Below are 21,331 nucleotides of genomic sequence, written 5' to 3'. Positions count from 1 at the left end.
AATGGTGTAAAAGTTGGTGAAGTAATGATATTGAAACTATTTAAGCTTAGTGCATGTCCAAACATTTGCAAAATGTATTAACACCCTGGTGACTCAGAGTTGTACACTGTCCCAGTGATAGTCTGTGTCATATAGACCAAGACGACCTGAATTGTAGTTGAAGGCTCAGTGGTTGAAGAGGCTGCTCAAGTTGGCTTCAGCAACCCTGAGTTTAGGATGAAAAAAAATCAATTTGGGATTTTTACTCCTGGTGACACCTGCTGCAGTGGGTTTCTGTAACTTGGCATCCCTGCTTTTCATCATCTACCATTATGCTTTCTGCCATAAAGACTTTGAGTAATTTAAGTCTCTCCACTTTTCCCTCCTCCTCTAACAATTTCCTCAAAAGCCACCTTTCCCAATAATTTATTTTTATTATATGTGACATCATAACAATTCCAGTACATTTGTGTTTCTTGTTCTTTTAGATATTCATTTGTAGCAGCAATGGGCTATCTCACACTGTGTCAAATTAGCAGAGTATATATCTTTAATTATGGACTGTTGGCCACAGATTTCTCTGGGTGAGTTTGTTTTTAGATATTTCTCAGTTGTAATTTAGTATCTAAATTTGAAAGTGACCTTTTAAGGAAGGACATGAAAGGAGCATAAGGGGTGTAATTATTTACTTGGATAAATAAAAGGAAATTACCATATACCCTTTGTTTTTGTGACAGTGTTGAGGTACTTACAGCAAACTCTAATATTTTGTTTTGTGGAATGGAATATCTGTTTTCTAGTGTATTCTTGGGATTTTGTTTTCCCTGTTGAATTTGCAGAGTACTTTCTGTCTGGTGTTGAAGTTAAGGGAGAATAAAAGTTTTCTTCATTTGTATTACTGCACTGCTCAGTACAGTACCTCTGTCCTCCGTGTCAGTGTTGTAATATGAAGGCGCCATGATGAAATGACAACTTCCCTAGATTATTTTACTAGGATCTTTCAGAGCTTGTGGCAGCTATCAATGCTATCATAATTAGTGCTGGGTGCCATTTCCTTATCTGGCTCATTTGCTGATATGTCAGGATATCCCCTGGCCAGAAGTGAAAGAAAAAATATGACTTCTGATTTTCGAAGGATTGGAAAATTCTGTTTCTAGTGTTGTGGAATGTGCACCTCTGTGTAAAGATTTGGTGGATTTTACAATATAGGGAGCTCCAGAGTTTTCTATTAGAATATATCTATTCAACGAGAGAATTGAGATGCGTTAATAATATTGGGCATGAATCTGACTAGACTATGTGGATGTAGATGTACTATTGAAGGATGCTTCGCTGTAGTATTATATATTTATGTGTGTGTGAGATAATGGAGCAAATGTCTACAGTACACTCTAAACTGTGTGGGTGCATGGTTATGCAGCAGATGGATATGTGTGCACAGAATAAGCAGGCCCCATGTATGCAGTGGTTCTTTTAAGATGCATGAAAGCATGTCAGTTTTAAGAAGAAACATGTAGTACTGCAAACTGGCTGTGAAATACAAAATGTTATTAGATGGAACATTGCAGCAGAGGATTCTCCATGCTCTGACATCCCCACTGTTAAACAGAATATTGTTGTCCCTTTTATGTCAATATGTCTTTGAAATGCATTTTTAATTGGCATCAACGAATAAACCATCTGCTTTCTGTCTCTTTTAATCCTTGCCTTTTAATCCTGTCCAAAAATATCAATTAAAACACATGCCCTGATTTTGCCAGATCTGCTGGGTTTCTGTTTCAGTTTCTGTTATTGTCCTGATTTTTGTTCCTGAGTTGGGAGAAATCTTGATTCTGTGAACCTGGCCTTTAAAATGGCTGCCTGCAGTTTTGATTCTTGGTTCAGCGGGCCATGGTGAATTGGGAGTCAGGCCAGGCAGCTGAGGAAACCTTACATGAGTCAAACAGAATGTTTCCCTTGGAAATCCAGTGTTGTGTTCAAAGTTTGTAAGTAAGGAAAAAACAGAAAGCATGCCTTCTGCTCTTACCCCTCATTCCCCTTACACTCCATGCCCAATTTCTACACATGCTTATGGCCCTCATGTTCCTTGTGCCACTCTTTGACCATTCCACCTCCTATACCCCAGATATCTTTGGCCAATTTACTGGAACTTCAGCCTTCCAAATGGATGGCCTGGCTGTCTGAGAACAAAATGCACTGAGTATAAGCCTGGCCTTACTGAGTTGAATGTCCACCTTCTGGGTTCTAAATACCAAAAACTGCAAAATTCGATTTCATAGATGCATGCCATCATTTAAATGGTCAGCTGCCTCCTGGGGTTCTGTATGCCTGCTCCTAATTCCTCACCTGCAATGAATGCCATGTTTGGGATGTGCCTTAGCATTCTCGACTCATGGTGTTGTCACTGCAATGGAGACGCTCTCTGTTGTGGTAGAAATCTGCAAATCTTTGGCCATTCTCAGGGTGCTGGAAGTTATACATTTGAGTACCAGTTAACAAAGAACACCAGGATGAAAACAAGCCTTCATCTAGTTTCTTTTAAAGGTTAATTGGATTAAAGATCAAAAGTACCAGGAAAGTTCAAGATGGGGCTTCTTGTGTTTCTACCTTCCTGTACAGCATACTGTTCTTTCAAATGGAATCAAATGGTTATGCTGCCTCTATCAGTGCAGCTTTGGGCTATTCTCAGGGTATGCAAATTGTGTAGTTTCACTGATCAGTCAATATTTCATTTGGAGGAACCACCCAGCTTCTATTATTTATCTCTCTTCACATCACTCCAACTAAAAATCAGAATTGCTTTGTGCTGCAGGATGTCCATATATTTATACGCTGTAGTTCTGTAGTCATATAAATTGACCAAATTTTTATCAGAGACAGTAAACTATACCGTAATAATTGGCAGTAATTCTATATTGAAAAATTTCACAGGCCAGTGTCCGATCACCAAGTGACCCTTTACTTATATGTGGAGAGTCCTTGATACTAATCCAGCTACCTCAGAGCCAGCTCTGAGTGAACCGGATGTCTGACACTCTTGTTTTGTATCTGTCAGCCAGGGTTCCCTGACTGGGGTTGTTAATTTGGTCAGTCAGGAAACTTATGTTCTATAAGGTCCACCTGGCTGATCTCATTACAATCATTTCATATATCATGAGGAAATCAGAATTGTCTATCATCCTCTGCTTTGTGAAAGTGTTTTACTGTGAAGTGAAAGAGAGGGTGAGAAAAGTAAAAACAGATGATTAACTGAATTTTGAACCATGGAAAGAGAGCTGTGAAAGGTTGCTCCAAAATTTATAGGGCTTTTCATTACAAGAATTAAGTATGATCTTTACTTTTGTAGGAGAAAAACTTTAGATTGAACTAATGGCTTATGAAACAATAGTTCCATCAGTCGTGTTCAAGGTTTTGGCTGCTGAAGATACATTGCCCCAGAGACTCTGCCTTGGTTGCCACATTTGATGTACTCTTAAATCTCTTCAATAAATAAATGCTTTAAAATTCTCTTGTTTATTCATCTCAAATTTGTCAATTGTGAGAGTACAGTGCTTTGGCCAGTGGTCCTTTAACTTCTTGGTGATGCTTTGTCATAAACCTGAGCATACCTGTAAATACTCCCTCTATGAAAGGACTTTGAAACCTACGCTGTATATGTTAGATGCTGTTCTGGCTTTACATAATAAGTATGGTGAGGTATTGTTTAGAAAAACAAGTTTGTTTAAACATGGCTATAAGCCTTTGGTGCTGTTATCATCTATATATGACTGTATTAGTTTTCAATTTGCAGTGCTGCCACTGAGCCATTTGTTGATTTAACAGTGTCTAATGAGGTATTTGAACTGCCTTAGGGGCTGAAAATGAAACGCATGTTCCGCAGTTTTAGGTATCCTGATGCGGAATTAAAGTATTGGTATCTCTCAAGGTCAGTCCACTTGGGTTAAGGTTGCACAGTCTGCGCTGAACCTGAATTCTCCCAGTCCAAGCCAAATCTTTCCTGTGTTATCTAGGACTATACAAATTTATTGTGAGGGATAGTTTGTTTCCCTGGTTGACCTTCATAGTTTCTTCAGGGCAGTAATTGTTATTTATGTTTGATCCAATTATTTTACTGTAATGCATTACATCCCAATCTTTTCTCGAATATGTTTAGAAATATTTTATAGATCACCCCCAACTTACCTTCTGTCACTCTAACTTGTGGAACCAGGGACATTTTTCTTTGCTCTACTTACAGCCTATCTGCTTGCCTGACGTGAAGAATGAAACCTGGAAACCTTTTATTTGTTCATAGGATGTGTGTGTATCACTGGAAAAGCACAGCCAGTCAGGCAGCATCCGAGGAGCAGGAGAGTTGACGTTTCAAGCGTAAGGTCTTCATCAGAGCTTATGGTCAAACGTTGACTCTCCTGTTCCTCGGATACTGCCTGACCAGCTGTACTTTTCCAGCACCATACTCTTTGCCTCTGATTGCCAGCATCTGCAGTCCTCACCTTCTCTTGTGTGTGTATCACTGGCACCCCAGCATTTATTGCCAATCTCTAACTGTCCTTGAGAAGATGGTGAGTGGTTGCTTTCTTGAACTACAGCACTCCATATGAAGTGATTATACCCACAGTGTTGTAAAGGAGTAACATACAAGATTTTGACTCAGCAATGGTGAAAGAATCATGGTATATATCAGTCAGAGCCGTATGTGAGTTGAAGAGGAACTTGCAAGTGGTGATGTTCCCATGAATCTACTACACTTGGCCTAGGATGTAAAGGTTGTATGTTTGTACGATTCTGCTGACGATATCTTGGAGAGTTGCACTGCTCCTTGTAAATGATACAGACTACTGCCACTAAGCATTGGCAGTAGAGAAATTGCATGTTTAAGGAGGTGGATTGGTTAATAATTGACAGGCTTCTTTATGCTGATGATATTGAATTTCTTGAGTTGTTGGATTTGTTATTATACTGACAAGTGAAGAGTATTTGAATACATTTCAGCCGTGTGTTGCAGATGATGGACAAGCTTTTGGGAGTCAGAATGTAAGTTACTCAACACAAAATTCCCAGTCCTTGACCCATGTCTATAGCCATAGTATTTGGATGACTTGCCCAGTTCAGTTTCTGGTCAGTAGTAACCCCCAAGATGCTATTAGGGAGATTCAGTAATGGTAATGCTATTGATTGTCAAAATGTTGCTCAGACCATGGAGTGTAGGGTTTGAGATGTCATGTTGAGGTTGCACAGGATGTTGGTGAAGCCACTTTTGGAGTACTGTGTACAGTTCTGATTGCCCTGCTATAGGAAGGATATTATTGGAGAGGATTCAGAAAAGATTTACAGGATGTTGCCAGGACTGGAGGGTTTGAGTTATAAGGAGAGACTGGAATAGGCTGGGACTTTATTGACTGGAGCGTAGGAGTTTGAAAGGTGACCTAATAGAGATTTATAAAATTATGAGGGCATAGATAAGGTGAATAGCATAGGTCTTTCCCCTCGGCTGCACGAGTTCAAAACTAGGGGGCATATTTTTAAGGTGAGAGGAGAAAGATTTAAAAGGGACCTGAGGGACAACTTTTTCCCCACAGAGGGTGGTTTGTATGTGGAATGAACTGCCAGAGGAAATGGCAGATGCAGGTACAGTTACAACATTTAAAAGACACTTGGACAGGTACATCAATAGGAAAGTTGGAGAAAAATGGGCTAAATGCAGGTAAATGGGACTATTTTTGGTTGAGAAACTTGCTTGGCATGGACAAATTGGACTGAAGGGTCTGTTCCGCCCTGCATGAAGCCTCTGGGTGATACTTAAATTCTGTCTTGAAAATCTCACTGTCAAGCACTTGTGTAGCACAAATGTTACTTTCCACTTATTGGTTCATGCTTGAACATTGTTCAGGTCTTACTGCATGCAGATACAGACTATTTCAGTGTCTAAAGAATTGAGAATGCTGATCACAGTGTAATTACCAGCAAATAATTCCCAACTTCTGACCTTTGTAATGGAATGAAGGTCATTGATGAAGCAGCTAAAGGTAGTTGCTCCTAGGATACTGCCCTGAGGAACTCCGGTAGCAATGTCCTGGTGCTGAGATCTTTGGTTTCTAACCACTACAGTCATCTTCCTTTGTGCCAGATAGAAATCCAGTCAGCAAACTGTCCTCCCCTGATTCGCACTGACTCCAGTTTTTCTAGGGCTCTGTGAAGCTGTACTCTGCCTGAAGCATCAATTCTCCTCCTCTGATGCTGCCTGACCAGCTGTGCTTTTCCAGCACCATACTCTTCGACTCTGTCAATATTGCCTTGATGTTAAAAGCTGTCCTTCTTCCCTCACTTCTATTAGTGAGGTCTTTTGTCAATGTTTTACTAAAGCTGTGATGAGGTCAGAAGCTGAGTGCTCAACATAAGCATTATTTAAGGAGATTAATGCTGTGTAAATCTGCTGATTGCACTGTCAACATCCCTTTCCATTACCTTGCTGATTAGATGTATATCGATGGAGCAGTAGTTGATTGATTAGATTTGAACTGCTCTTTGTAACAGCACATACCTGGACAATTTACCAAATTGTTGGATAGATGACAGTGTTGTAGTTGTTGTGGAACAGAAGACTAGTTCTAGTGCAACGGCCTTGAATACGACAGCTGGGATGGTATTGGGGCCCTAGTTTTTGCTGCATCCATTACAGTCAGCTATTTTGTTTTGTGTACAGTAAATTGAATTAATGAAGTCTCCTGCCAGTAATCCTGTGGACTCAGGAGAGGCCAAGATAGATGATCAATTTGGTGCTGCTGGGCGAAGATGATTGCAGATGCTTCAGCCTTGTCTTTTGCACTGTTTTACTGGTACTCCTCCATCATTGAGGACAGGGATATTTGTGGAGTCATCTTCTCCAGTTAATTGTTCAATTGTCCACCACAATTCACATCTGGATACAGCAGGACTTCACAACTTCAATCTGATCCATGGTTTGTAGAATCACTTTGCATCGTTTCTCACCTGTTGCTTTCATGGACACTGAGGTTGGCCACGTCGAGTCATTGTATGTCCCTTCTACCCTCAGTGCTTCTTCCAAAAGGTGTTCAACATAGAGGAGTATTGATTCATGGGAAAGGGCAGTAGGTGGTGATGAGCAGGTGATTTCCCTATGTAGGTTTGACCTAGTGCTGTGGAACTTAATGGGCCTGGATCAATGCTGAGTACATCTAGAGTTCCTTCCAGCCAACTGCATACCACTGTGTTGCCACCTCTAATGGGTATAATCCTTCAACTGGGACAGGGCATGGCTAGTAGCCTGAAACAGTGGCTATATTGTATAATATGGTGAATCTGTGTTATATTCATCCCACTGTGGCAGTTTGAGAGCTTGGATTCATGTTTAAAATTTTGGAATAAACTGGCGGAAGTGAGCAAAAGTTTATGCATTGTGGTTGAAAACCTAGTTGATTCCTATATTTTTTTTTAGGTTCAGAAATCTGTCATCCTTGCCTGTTGAACTATATGTGACTCCGTGCCACACCATACTGATTGACTTTTAAATGTCCTTTGAAGTAACATACAAAGCCACTAAGTTATTAGAACTGTTGTGATTTGAGAAGACGACTCATCACCAAATCTTTCACATGGCAAAACAAATTATTTGATATTACACTTCCAGTTAGATGTACCAACAGACATAGGGAATGGTGCTTTTGTTTGCCACAGGTGCACCACTTATATAGAAGATAGATGCTGTTATTGCAGGGTGGGGAAGGAGTGTGGGTGGTTTTGTCATTGAATATAATCTATCCCAGGCCTATTCCAGCTATTACTCTGAAAACAATTGGAGATTGATCATTTTTCACAGGTTTTGAGTTCATTTATGAGGTAAATTTTAAGGTGAAATTTTGTGCATATTTTTCAATGAACAGAAATGCTTTCATGTGCCTTTAATGAATAAAATTGTATAGATTTTTAAAATATATTTTCATGAAATGGTATGCAGAGGATTGGGGTGACTTTGTGTACTTTCATTGTGCACTCATCATATACTCAAAGACATCAGCCAGCTACTGGACGACTCCATGTTCTTGCTAAAGAGAATTCATCCTGTCACCAGTTCAGTTTATGCAAAGTTAAAAATCTCACAACACCAGGTTATAGTCCAACAGGTTTAATTGGCAGCACTAGTTTTTGGAGCGCTGCTCCTTCATCAGGTGGCTTATGCAATGCTGAATTGTCATGAACCAAGTCTTGAGTAAAAATCGGAAGGAATAACCTAGTCTCATTCCTTCTGGTTAAAAATAGAATTATTCTCCTTTTAGGATAGTCCTATTGTGAAACTCAGAGTGCAGTTTGTGATTCCTTGTCTAATTCCCTACTTTCTGAAACTTCCGCACAGCTTCTGCCTTCCTTAAGAATTTGATTATTTCACTTGTGATTTTTTTTCAAAGACCAACCTGTTCTAATGTAAAATATAGTGAGGAATAATTATTATCGAGTATGTGAAAATGCAACCATTGTTTTCATCTTAAAAATGATTGTCATGGTTATTTTCACTCTTCATTCCAATCATTGGACTTTCAGTTTTGTGAAGTCTTTCTTGTATTTTTTACATTATCCTGTGCTCTGTTTCTTTTCCTTTATGCTCAGTGGATTCTTGTGGTGAGTTGTTTATTCTTCTCATAGTTATTATATTATTTGCATGAAGTCTTGGTGTGCTCTATAACGTACCATGTTAGCTGTAACATAACTGAATATTTACGGAATTCCATTGTAACCCAGTAATAATTGTTTTAGAATATACTGTGTAAATATGCTGGAGGTTTGGTTAACTTCAGTAAGATTCTCATGAATACATGTGACTGCAGGTTATTTATTTATCACTGCTCAATGGCTTACTGCAAATGCACAAGAAAGCTGCTGCCTAATAGTGGGCTGAAAATTGAAGAAAATACTGAAACTGTACAACATTTTTATTGGCAAGGCAATATTTATTATCCGTCCCTAGTTTCAGTGAGGGTGTGCTAAGAGTCAACCACATGGTTATTCACAGGTCAGGCATGAACATGGGGTGGATGGGTGATGTCTCTAGCAGAATTAGGTGGAGTAGGAAGAATATGGGTCACTGTGGATGATTTTGTCAGGTTCTTGTCTTGATCTTATCAGTGCTTCAGTGGCCTTGAAGAGCTAGTTTGTTTTCACTGTCCTGCTTGGAGTCATTTGCGACTGGTGGGTACCACAAGGAGGGTTTGTTCCACAAAAAATAATAAAACTATGATTTACATTTACAACTTGCTGCCTTTATTAGACTTTGTTTGAGTTTAGATTAGTTGTTCTTTCTTGCAAGGAGATATTTGTAGATTTGTTTTATTTTTGTTGGTGACAGTAATGCATAGGTATTAGTATGACAAGTAGTTAAGCAGGTGATTGTCGTTAATTAATAGATAAAAGGAGGGAGACAAGTGAGATTGAGGTGTGTAAAGTGCTATAAAACTGAGTGGTTCAGGGTCGCAGTGATGTGGTGGTAATGTTACTAGACTAGTAATTCAGAGCCTCAGACTAATGTTTTGGGGACATGGGTTCAAATCCCATCATGGCAGGTGGTGAAATTTGAATTGCATTTTTAAAAACTCTTAAAAACTCTTTAATAATTCTTTATTAAAAATAAAAAGTTAGCCTAATGGTGATCATGTGACCAATGTCAATTGTTGCAAAAAAAACCATCTAGTTCACTAATGCCCTTTAGAGAAGGAAGCTGCTGCCCTGATCTGGTCTCAACATGTAAAACTCAGGAGTTAACAAACTCTACCCAGAAAGAAAGATGTTCTCATTTCTACCTCAATAACTCACTTGGATCAGGATTAACAATTGGTTAACTAACATAGGCATATTGTTGAACTGGAGTCAAATGCAAGTTCATCTAACTACCTCTGAAGTATATCAGTGAGCCACTTTGGTTTATTTGACTCTTCAGCTTTGACTGAGGTGAAATTTTATCCATTGTTTCTGGGGCAGGCTCACAAGTGACCGTGATTTTATTTCTGGTGCAGTGGAATTAAAAATGTTTATTTTCATAATCTGTGGGATTGGATGTTCCCTGTACTGTTTTGCAGAAATGTTAATGCTCATTGGAGTACTTTGTAAAAGTAAAATACTCTACAGATTTTCAAAACAATGACTGTAGAGAAAGATGTGCAACCACCCTTCATTCCCTTTCCGAATGAGGTAAATTACTTTGTACTGAAATGAGACTGCAGCTCTCCAAAGTGCTGAAGCACGAGGCTGATTATTAAAACATTAAGGGAACAGCTTTCTTGGACAGTCACAGTATGCCATTTAACTGGAACTGCAAAGTTAATTCACAATCAATATGGAATTGAGTTCCTGATCTGCAGTTTTAAATGTGTGAAAGCATATTTTAAAAGAACAGGTTCCCTGTTTTCCAGATCGCTAATTTAACTTGTGGGATTAATCTGATAGTGTTTTAATTTGTATTATACTATTATAATGTGATAGTTTTTGATCCGTCTTGGTTGGAAGTAGATTTTCTCGAAACTGGGAATATGGGTGGATGTCCCAAGTTTCTTTTATGGATTCTGATATTGCTCATATTCTTCACTGTGGATCAATGAGGTAGGAAAGGGTTCATTTTCTCACTCATGAGTATCTATCTATCACATGAATAACATGCAGTTGATCAAGAAATGTGAGGAAGTCTGCAACCATCTAGAGTGCAAGAAAGTCTGGGAGTGGATAAAGGCTAAATAAACCAACTGTTTGTTTTTGCAGATCTGTCACCATATCTGTCTGCTTGCTGTATTCCGACGTTTTTTTTACAGCAACTTAATTGTTTATTCCCAGCATCTTGTTATTAACATACTTTACATTGTTGTGATTTTTTTTGCTGTTCCCTTTCACATACTCATGCCTCACCCACCCCCAAGCTATAATTGCCAGTCCACTTCAAATGGGGATTAATGCTTGTGCATGTCTATACTTGACATAAAACAAAGGGTAAATTCACTGCTTCATCTGAATTGAGCACCTTGTTTAATTGAGAAAAATGCACTAGAGTAGATGAAACTATTCATATGGAGATGGACCATTAACTGAATATAAGTAAAATGTAAGTTCTTAAGAAAGAGGGTAATCAAAGCCAACAAACTTATTCTAGCTTATTATTGCCGAAGTAAGAGGGACTCACTCTTTTATGCAAAAAAATTGAATGCAGATCAGAAAATCTTCAAGATGATTAATGGGTTTAGAGTCAAGTTTTAGGTCTTTTCCCCTTCAGTATCACTTTTCCTGTTACTGGTTTCTGAAATTCAAAACATCTAATGCATCAGATCATTTTGTAGAAAGTTATTGTGGAAAGTAAAATAAGGCACAACATGGCAGGTAGGATTAAAGTGAGCAGTCCTGAACAAACCAACTATATCACGAAACCTGTTGTACCAACCTCTTGTATATATTTCGTGCAGCCAACTGTTTTATAAACTTGCATCCTGAATTTGTTCATTAATATTAAATCACTCATTTTACAAGTTCTCTCTGGATGCATTTGTGATTGTAGCGGAGTGCTTATTCATCATTTGATTCAATGTATGAGCTGTTGACTTACAGACACTAGCCAGTCCAGAAATCAGTTGAATCAACTATGTCTCAGATACTGTATTGTGCAACCCTTGGATGGTTCCTCTGAAAAAAGAAAGTGCATTATCAAAACAGACACAAATGGTATGTGTTAGGAGTTATGGGGAGGGAGAGAGGAAAGAGGTATATAGATATCTTGACAACAAAATATGTTTTTCAAGTTGATACTGTACCTTTCAGTAATTGTATTTTAGACTTCTATAACTTGAACTCTGGTGATAGCATTCTCCAAGCATTGATGTTGTGGAAAAAATAGAATAACTGAAGGGAATCAGTAAACTTGTTCAGTTCATCTAGAGTACAATGTCTAAAGTAAAACATCAGTTGCTGATTACTGGAAGGTAATTACAGGGGGTTCACACTGTTTGTTGGCCTGATATTGGTTATTTTCCTTATTTGTTCCCCAATTTTTGAGAACAATTTACAGTTTTCATTCAGCATTGTTATTTTGCCTAAAATTCATTCATTAATGCTTATGGGAAGTAAATCTTGTTTTTCAATGTTTCAATATTCATTGGATTTCTCGGAAACGTACCTCCTGTGAATAGTGACGATTCAGTATGATTGGTGTAGTGTCTTGAAATTTTGGAGCTAGTAATTCTTTTAAGATTTGCCAATTCCATCCAATCATTTAAGGATAGTTAATGAAGTGAGCATTTGAAGTTGTTTTTGCATGTGCAAATAATTCCAATTCACTAATTCTACCCTATAATGGAGCAATTCAGACTTCAATATTTAGGTGCTTTTTCTGTGCACCAGCAATTTCAGATTTTCTGGATTATTTAATATCTGTTTCTTTGTTGATTTAAAATTAAAACAATTGAAGTTATTTTCTTTTTATTTCTAGACCCTTGATGATAGTAACTCAGAAAATCACCAGCCTTGCCTTTCAAATGCATGATGGTAAGAACCCAATGGCTATTCTTGGCACTGATTTATATTTTTTTCATTTCTAAGCAGAATTATTGGACATAAAACATAAAATTTTGTTTCACTCTGTATAGATGCTGGGTTTCTCCAGCACTTTCTGTTTTTATTTAACTCACTTGTAACATAGTTATGAATTATTTTCAGTCAACCTGTTTGGAAGTGACTTCTCTGACATGTGGTTCTTGAACCTGGACCTTTTTGGTCCAGAGGTAGGGACACTATCGTTATGGTACAAAAGTCCATTGTAGCAATGATATATGCTGAGGTATTTATTATGTCTGTTCTGACTTAAAACTTCTCTAGTAATATTTAATACTATTCAGCCTGTGAATGAAGCTTCTACAAAGAGAAAAGATTCGCTGGGAATGCTTGTAAGATTTGGCTGCTTCCTTACCAGTTTTTGGAGGTGATGCAGCCTGTCAAAGAGGAAGTGGCGGGGGCTGATACAAATTAGAGTATTTAAAAGGCATCTGGATGGGTTTATGAATAGTAAGTGTTGAGAGCGATATGGGCCAAATGCTGGCAAATGGGATTAGATTAATTTAGGATATCTGGTCGGCATGGACAAATTGGACCGAAGGGTCTGTTTCCATGCTATACATCTCTATGACACTAAAATTTTAAACTTTTAGAGAAGTGTGGAAATGTCAGTTTTATTAGTAAGGTTAAGAAAGCAGCTTAATAATTTAGCTTCCAGAATATTCCAGGTTTTGATTCCAGGCCACTTCCATGTGACTGTCTGTCTTCAGAAAATTAAATCAGAATGATTAAAATAATTTTTTTAAATCATTGACAATATGGCTTTAAAATTGCTTAAATTTAGAAACAAATTCAATTCATATTTAACATTATATTTTACTTGAACCATTATTCAATGATGTTGGTCTAACTGCAAGAATAAGACTGCTCTTACCTTTGGAAGCAGAGAGGTAATATTTACAAAATGTTCTGGTCTTGCATTAAACTACAATCAAAGGAATTTACATCAATGCTTCCTCCTATGGGATAAAAATTCATTAAACTACCAAGGTGTTAGAATCACATAATGAGCTACACTTTATGCCAGAAGTGGTTTGAAATATTTTGAATATGAATGAATCAAACACATTCTTAATAACACCATATTACCAGCATTGAGTGGTGCTTCAAAAAGAGGAATAGGGAGAGGCTGATTCGTCTTGTGCTCTTTTACTTGTGCTATTTTACTTGTGCTGAGGGGTTACTTTATATTAGGGGCATGGATAGGATGAATAGCCAAGGTCTTTTCCTCATGACAGGGGAGTCCAAAGCTAGAGGGCAGAAGTTGAAGATGAGAGTCAAAAGATTTAAAAGGGATTTAAGGGGCAACTTTTTCGTGCAGAGGGTGGTACATGTATAGTTTGAGTTGCCAGAGGAAATGGTGGAGGTTGGTTCGACTAAAGCAATTAAAAGGCACCTGAATGGGTAAGTGAATAGGAAGGGTTTAGAGGGATATGGGCCAAATGCTGTCAAATGGGACTGGATTAATTTAGGATATCTGATTGGCATGGACAAGTTGGACCAAAGGATCTGTTTCTATGCTGTACACCTCTATGACTCGAAGCATACAACTTATGGACAGGTCTTTGCAGAATATTTGTCACGTGACTAATTAGCCAATAATTTCCACGCTTCTCTTCACAGACCAGACAATTTCCTCTTCTTTTACATCATAACCTTAGATCGACTAACAGGTTGGACATACCTTATGTTCGTGTTTAAACATGCTCCTAGGAAAAGGTTTAATTTGATAAAACCTTAGCAAAGTAAGAGAAAAGCAGGGCAATATAAACACAAGTCGTCATGCACGAAGTATGAGATTTAGAAAGTTTAATGATGGTCAGATGATCAAAGTGGAAATGCCATTGAGGTGGTAAAGAGAAATAGTTAATTGGAGAAAGTAGGTGTGTTCACATATCTGGTATAGATTGGAACTAAACTCTGTCAGTGTCACGAAGACCATTTTTGAGAAAAAATAAAGTAGATGAAAGGAGAACAGGAGAAACTTCCAATAATCCATATATTTGCTGCAACCCAAGATAAAAATTCTAAAGAAAATCTAAGTCACAAAGAAACTAAGTTAACTAGGATTACAGAGTCCATCAATAGGGTAACGTGAACCAGAATTTGTATTTTAGAGATATCCATCAATGTCATAGTGCAGACCACAATGCAGAGTCGGTCATCAAATATCACATTTGACGCTATCAGTGATGTTGATAGAGCAGAGTCAAGTGATGGAAATGGAAGACAATTCCCAGATAATTTAATTAAAAATGTATAGAAAGGATATACACATTGGTATGAAGGAACCTGTTTTTTTACATATTCTGAAAGCATTGGTTGATCAAGATTTGAGCTTTTTGTTTGATTGCCGTCACTGCTGTTCCTGTCTTTGTTGGGGCCATGTAAATGGAATTAGTTCACCCTGCAGCTGAGTCTTAAGTGCAGTTGACAGTGGTGTATACTCTTTCCAATGGACAGCCATAGTTCTTTATTGCTCAGCACTATTTCAATTGATATTAACACTTAAAGCAGTCAAAATGCGGTTTATCTTTAAATTGGGGTCAGAATGCTTGGGCTCAAGTCCAAGCTGCTCCAAAGATCGGTAATAACACATCTGAACAGGTTGATTTAAATATATTTTCACCTGTGCCAGGCCTACATTCTGAAAAATCTGAACTGGTTGCTTAATATATCAACCTTGGAGTTTACAGGCTAGCTTTCAGTAGTCCTGTCAAGTAATTACATTGATGTGTGGAGCCACTGGGTATGAGCTCTGGTTGCTTGAAACAATCATGTTAATGAGCAGGCACCACAATGTAGTCATTGTAATGAGGTCGGCCAGGTGAATCTCATCCCTGATTAGGGATGTTAATCTGGTCTAATCAGGGAGTCCAAGCTGACAGATAAGAACAGGAGTATCAGATATCCTGTTCACTGAGAGCTGGCTCAGGACTTTCCCCATGTAAATAAAGGGTGATCTAATGATGGGATACTGGCCTCTGTGGAGTTATTTCAACCAACATGGTAACCCACCTGCATTGAGTTGGAGAAGCAAGGAGTAATATTCATTTGCAATCTCTGCACCTGTTTTTCAGGGCGCCATTCATTTTAGCTCCCGATGTTTTACAACAAAGCCAAATTTTAATGTGGTAGTTCTTAGTTTAAAAGTTTTATCAATATAGGCTTAATGAATTGGATATGAGTTGAGAATGTGTTGCTGGAAAAGCACAGCAGGTCAGGCAGCATCCAAGGGGCAGGAGAATATACGTTTCGGGCCAGAGTCCTTCATCAGGAATGAATTGGACAGTCTGCTTTCTTGAAGAGAAGAAATAGATCTTCAAAATTTAACCTGAAACAGTCCATGTATATCAGAAATCCTTCTGTTTTGATGTGGTGTTTAGAGATTCTGTTCTGTTTTTATAAAAAATATTTTTGTCAGACATTTTTGGTGGAAGATTGCTGGTTTAGCTTTACTTTCTCCCCCTTCACCTGCTTTGCTGTGTGATATTGGAAAGGGCAGTGACTGCCATTTTTTCAGTTCAGTGTTGGTACTGCTTTGTATATAAATGTTTATACAGACTGGTATTTTAAGAATATAAGTATGTAGAAACAATAAATAAATATTCCTTCAGCACATCTACTTTTGGGTTTCATTTCAAGCCATAGTTGGTCATCGTTTTCACTTTTCTCCCCTAACTCACTTGTTTCCCAGGTCTCTCTTGAATGCTGTTTATAAATAATGTAATTAATTAGCAGGTTAGGCGTTTGATGGATCATGTTTTTTTTCCCAATGATTTCTAACTTCACATAGAATTGTACAGCACAGAAAGAAGACTAGCCTATGCTAAATGTTTGAAAGACTGCTAATTTGGACCATTCCCTTATCGCTGTCCCATGGTATATCTACATATTTTCCTATTCCTTTTTTTTTGAAGTTCATATTGAATCTACCTCGTACCACACTTTCCAGCAGTACATTCCACACCGTAACTCAGACTTTGGCTCATTTCTTTAAATTTTGGAATGTAAGCTTTCCTAGCTTTTGTGTGAATTTTACACAATTTCCTTCCATGCTCCTCTCGTGCCCCATAAAGTCAGCACTGAACTATCCACAAACTGTAAATTATATATTGCAGCAGGTTTTGCAGTTTTTATGTTTTTGAAAAGTCCATGAGAACATCGGTAAGGAATGCAGCCAAAGTAATATGTTACAGGCATCCAAATTACATTCATTTCATTTAATGCTTGGCCATCTTGGTGCATAATAGCGCCATCAGAGAGACAGGCTGAAGACTGTAACTGGATATATAGCAGCATCTTATGTTTATACATCACTCTTAACATCGCAAGAGTGTTATCAAATTAAATTTGTCATCTGTCCATTTGACATAATATTCAGGCAGGTACCTTATAGCTTGATGGAAGATTTTAAAGGGAGAGAGGTATAGATTGGTTAGGGGTGTCAGTTGCAGAGCTCACGACGTATGGAGCTTATCAAATTACAGAATTGTTACAGTGCAAAAGGAGGAGTTTGACCCATCTTGTCTGTACTGGCTTTCTGAATGAGCATCATGACTTAGAACAAAGCAGTGTTTCAGCGAGTCTGAGAACACATTTGAAAAACATCATCTTGTTTGTCACTTGGGGACCTTGTAGCCTATACAGTCAAGTTCAATAACTGCAGAGCCTGATTCCATCCTTCTGTTTTTCTATAACCCATCACACACCCACTCTTGTTATAACATTCACCTGTTCTCACCTATTCTTTCTTACTCTTGGCTCTTATTATCACAAAATATTTAGTTTTTCTTCTGTCGTAGCCCACTATCCATAATCTTGTTGACCTACCCTTTTTATCTCTCCTTCTCTCTGGGCTCCATCTTCACCAATTCACTCACAACCCCCCAATCATCCACACACTTTTTCCCTTCCCCAACCAACCTCATCTTCAGTGTAAATACTACTTTATTTCTCACTTTTCGCGGTTCTGATGAAGAATCACCAGACTCAAAACATTAACTCTGCTTTCTTCCCACAGATCTCTATTTTTTGTGAGCATCGTGAGCTGTACCACTCTGTTGCCTTTTCTACATAACCCTGACTATTGTTTCTATTTCATGCCCTCATGAATGTCTCAATTCAATCTGACTTTACCACACTTCCAAGCTCAGTTTATTAATTTGGGGGTTCTTTACCTAAAATAGGCAGTCACATTTTGAAAGTTTATTGAGTTTGTTAAGAAGCAGCAATTTCGTTAATTAGAAAACAACTATGACAGTTGGGGTGGTTCACTCATACCAGAGGACAAATAGATTGTTGGCATAGATTGTGTCGCTATCATTTAATGTTGTAAAATCAGCATCCTGCTGTCTGGCCAAAGTACTAGGGAACTCTTCCCTGGGTCTTCCCCTTTGACTTTTGGTCCATTGTCCATCTGGAGAAAACAGTTTCCTGATGAGGACTGCCACTTACAAGTCTGCCTCTGAGCACTTGTTGATATACCTTTTTTCTAGAGGCTGTTCGCTTATGCTTTCTCAATAAATTATCTGAATCCTTTTGGCCATTGACAATGGAGCCACTACTTATGACATTGGATAACTGTTGTTCCCTTGCTCACCTCTACTTGGAAGTTAGTTTGAATGCCTTTCAGCAACAAAAACTTATTATTTTCCAAAACACTGCATTTGTGATATGGCAGTGTGGCACTTGATAAATCTTGTATTTATACTTGTAGTGGGCTAGTTACAACTGTAACACTGTTAAATGAGGTTTAATCCTACTCAGGAAATGCTAAATATGAAATACAAAAAGTACACAGTTGTATTAAGGTCCCCAAATTCCAACATGCTGCACACCATAATCATTTGCAATGAACAAGTTTTTTTCTCACATGATATTTGCTTATTTTGCAAATGTATTTATACCTGTGCAGTTTTTCCCTATTTACTCTGTCCCTGTTCTATTTAATCTTCTCTTAGTTCTCTCCTTGCCAAGGAAAACAGTGCCAGCTTCTCTAACCTATTTGCATAATGGAAGTTACTCATTCCTGGAACCATTCTTCTACATTCTCTCCAAGGCATTTATGCCTTTCCAAAAGTATAGTGCCCGGCACTATAAATATATGTGAATTCAGCATAACTTCCTTGCTGTTGTACTCTACACCTGCCATTAATGAAGGAGTCAGAGAGTGTGGTGCTGGAAAAGAATAGCAGGTCAGGCAGCATTCGAGGATCAGGAGAGCTGCCATTAATGAAGGAGTCAGAGAGTGTGGTGCTGGAAAAGAATAGCAGGTCAGGCAGCATCCGAGGAGCAGGAGAGTCGACGTTTTGGGCATTAGCCCTTTATCAGGAATGTGGAAGAAGAAGGGGGCTGAGAAATAAACAGGGGAGTGAAAGGGTGGGGCTAGGAGAAAGGTTGATTGGATGGCAATAGGTGGATGCAGGTGGAAAGTGATAGTGATAGGTTGGTGGGGAGGGTGGAGTGGATAGGTGGGAGAAAAGATAGACAGGTCAGGTCAAGAGGGCTGTGCCGAGTTGGCAGGTTGCATCTGGGATGAGGGGGTAATGGAGAGCTTTGGAAACTGGTGAAGTCAAAGTTGATGTCATGTGGTTGTAGTATCCCAAGGCAGAAGATGAGGTGTTCTTCTACCTACTAGCAGGTGGCTTTGATTTGGCGGTGGAGTTGGCCCAGGATTTGCATATCCTTGGAGGAATGGGAGGGGGAGTTAGCCATAGGGCAGTGGGGTTGTTTGGTGCATGCAAACCAGAGATATTCACTGAACCGCTCCACAAGTTGGCACTTGGTCTCCCCGATGTAGAGGAGACCACATCATGAGCAATGGATGCAATAAATGAGGTGGGAGGATACGTAGGAAAATCTTTGCCGGATTTGAAATGATCCTTTAGGGCCTTGGACGGAGTTGAGGGGGTAGGTGTGGGCACAGGTTTTATGCATCATGTGGCGTCAGGCGAAAGTGCCAGGTGTAGAGGTTGGGTTGGTGGGGAACGTGGACCTAACAAGGGAGTCTCAGAGAGAATGGTCTCTGTGGAACACAGATAGGGATGGTGAAGGAAGTATATTTTTGGTGGTGGGGTCTGACTGTAGGTGAAGAAAATGGTAGAGGATAATGCGCTGTATCTGGAAATTCATGGGGTAGAAGGTGACAACCAGGGTGTTCTATCCTTGTTGCTGTTGGGGGGGATGCAATTAGAGGGCAGAGGTGTGGGAAGTGGAGGAGGTGTGATGGAGGGCATTGTTGATCACGTCAGAGGGTAAATTAAAAGAGGACATCTGGGATGACCTGGATTGGAATTGCTCCTTCTAGGAGCAGATACAATGGAGGTGGAGGAATTGGGAGTAAGGCATCGCATTTTTACAGGAGAAATAGTGTGGGGTGGTGTAGTCTAGGTTGCTGTGGGAGTTGGTGGGTTTGAAATATGTCTTTGTTGGGTTGGTCACTGGAAACAGAGATGGAGAGGTCTAGAAGGGGAGGGAGATGTTGGAGATGGTCCATATGAACTTGAGGACAGATGGAAGGTGTTAGTGAAGTTGATGATATGTTCAACCTCTTCGTGGGAGCACGAGGTGGCACCGATACAGTCATTAATGTCGCGGAGGACAAAGTGAGAGATGGTGCCGGTGTAGTTACAGTATAGCACCTAACTCTGTCACTGAAGCTAGACGCCAACTCACTTATACCTCCTCCTACCACTCCCTTGAACTCGACTCCAACTCTCTTCACCAAACCATCATCTCCCAGACCATTCACAACCTCATTACCTCAGGGGATCTCCCATCTACAGCCAGCAACCTCATAGTTCCCCAACCCCACACTACCCGGATCTGCCTAAAACCTGGGAATCCTCAACCCCTCCAGACCTTTCCCTGACCCTGTCCAGAACCAGCCGGACACCATTAACCAGGAGGCCACTACAGCCACCAGCACTGCTGTAAATAATGACATCACTTAAACAGAAGCTGCTGCCACTGCTATGGTGGCTGCTGGCCATGCTGCCTCCATGAATGCTGCCGAAAACACTGCTTCCGCGAACACAACCGGCCACTTCACTTCTGCCCCCATGGATGCTGCTGAACATGCTACTTTCACCCCCACTCATATCACTTACCAGAACACTGCCAACCATGCCATTCCTGTGGCTACTGCCTCCATGTACATCACTGAGAATATCACTTCTGCCCCCACAGTTGCCAGTGGGGGGAATCAGTGGGTTTGCGATACATGTCCGTGTTGACACAGTCGCTGGAGACAGAGACAGAGACCTCCAGGAAGGGGACGGAGGTGTCGGAGATGGCCAAATGAACTTGAGGTCAGGGTGAAAGGTGTTAGTGAAGTTGATGGGAGCACGAGCTGGTGCCGATACAGTCATCAATGTAGCAGAGGAAGAAGTAGGGGATGGTGCTGGTGTAGCTGTGGAAGAGGGATTGTTCAATTTATCCTACGAAGAGACAGGTATAATTGGGACCCATTCGAGTGCCCATAGCTACCCATTTGGTCTGAAGGAAGTTGGAGGATTCGAAGGAGAAGTTGTTGAGGGTGAGGACCAATTGCGCCAATCGAGTGAGAGTGTCAGTGGAGGGGTCAAAAAGTGAGACGCTGGAAATGCACAGGTCAGGCAGCATCTGAGGAGCAAGAGAATCAACATTTCGGGCATAAGCCCTTCATCAGGAATGTGGGGAAGGGGGCTGAGAGATAAGCGTTCTTCCTCCAGGCGTCGTGTGGCTACGATTTGATGGTGGAGGCGGCCCAGGACTT

The 21,331-nt window shown here is 39.6% G+C and overlaps 1 protein-coding gene across 5 annotated transcripts in view; it reads left to right on the top strand.

Annotated features, from left to right (window-relative positions):
* Positions 1 to 21,331, top strand: part of mboat1 (membrane bound O-acyltransferase domain containing 1) — a 136,040-nt gene that overhangs the window by 57,955 nt on the left and 56,754 nt on the right. For 4 of the 5 annotated variants that reach the window (XM_043719160.1, XM_043719158.1, XM_043719161.1 and 1 more), the window contains 2 exons: positions 468 to 563; positions 12,452 to 12,507. In XM_043719160.1, the coding sequence (XP_043575095.1) occupies positions 468 to 563; positions 12,452 to 12,507 (152 nt within the window). The remainder of the gene's footprint in view (positions 1 to 467; positions 564 to 12,451; positions 12,508 to 21,331) is intronic. The other variant, XM_043719159.1, reaches the window with a different exon arrangement.

The sequence above is a fragment of the Chiloscyllium plagiosum genome, chromosome 29 (assembly GCF_004010195.1).
Source record: "Chiloscyllium plagiosum isolate BGI_BamShark_2017 chromosome 29, ASM401019v2, whole genome shotgun sequence".
Lineage (NCBI taxonomy): Eukaryota > Metazoa > Chordata > Chondrichthyes > Orectolobiformes > Hemiscylliidae > Chiloscyllium > Chiloscyllium plagiosum.
Note: the sequence above shows the minus strand (reverse complement) of the source record. Positions and strands in the feature narration are given on the sequence as shown.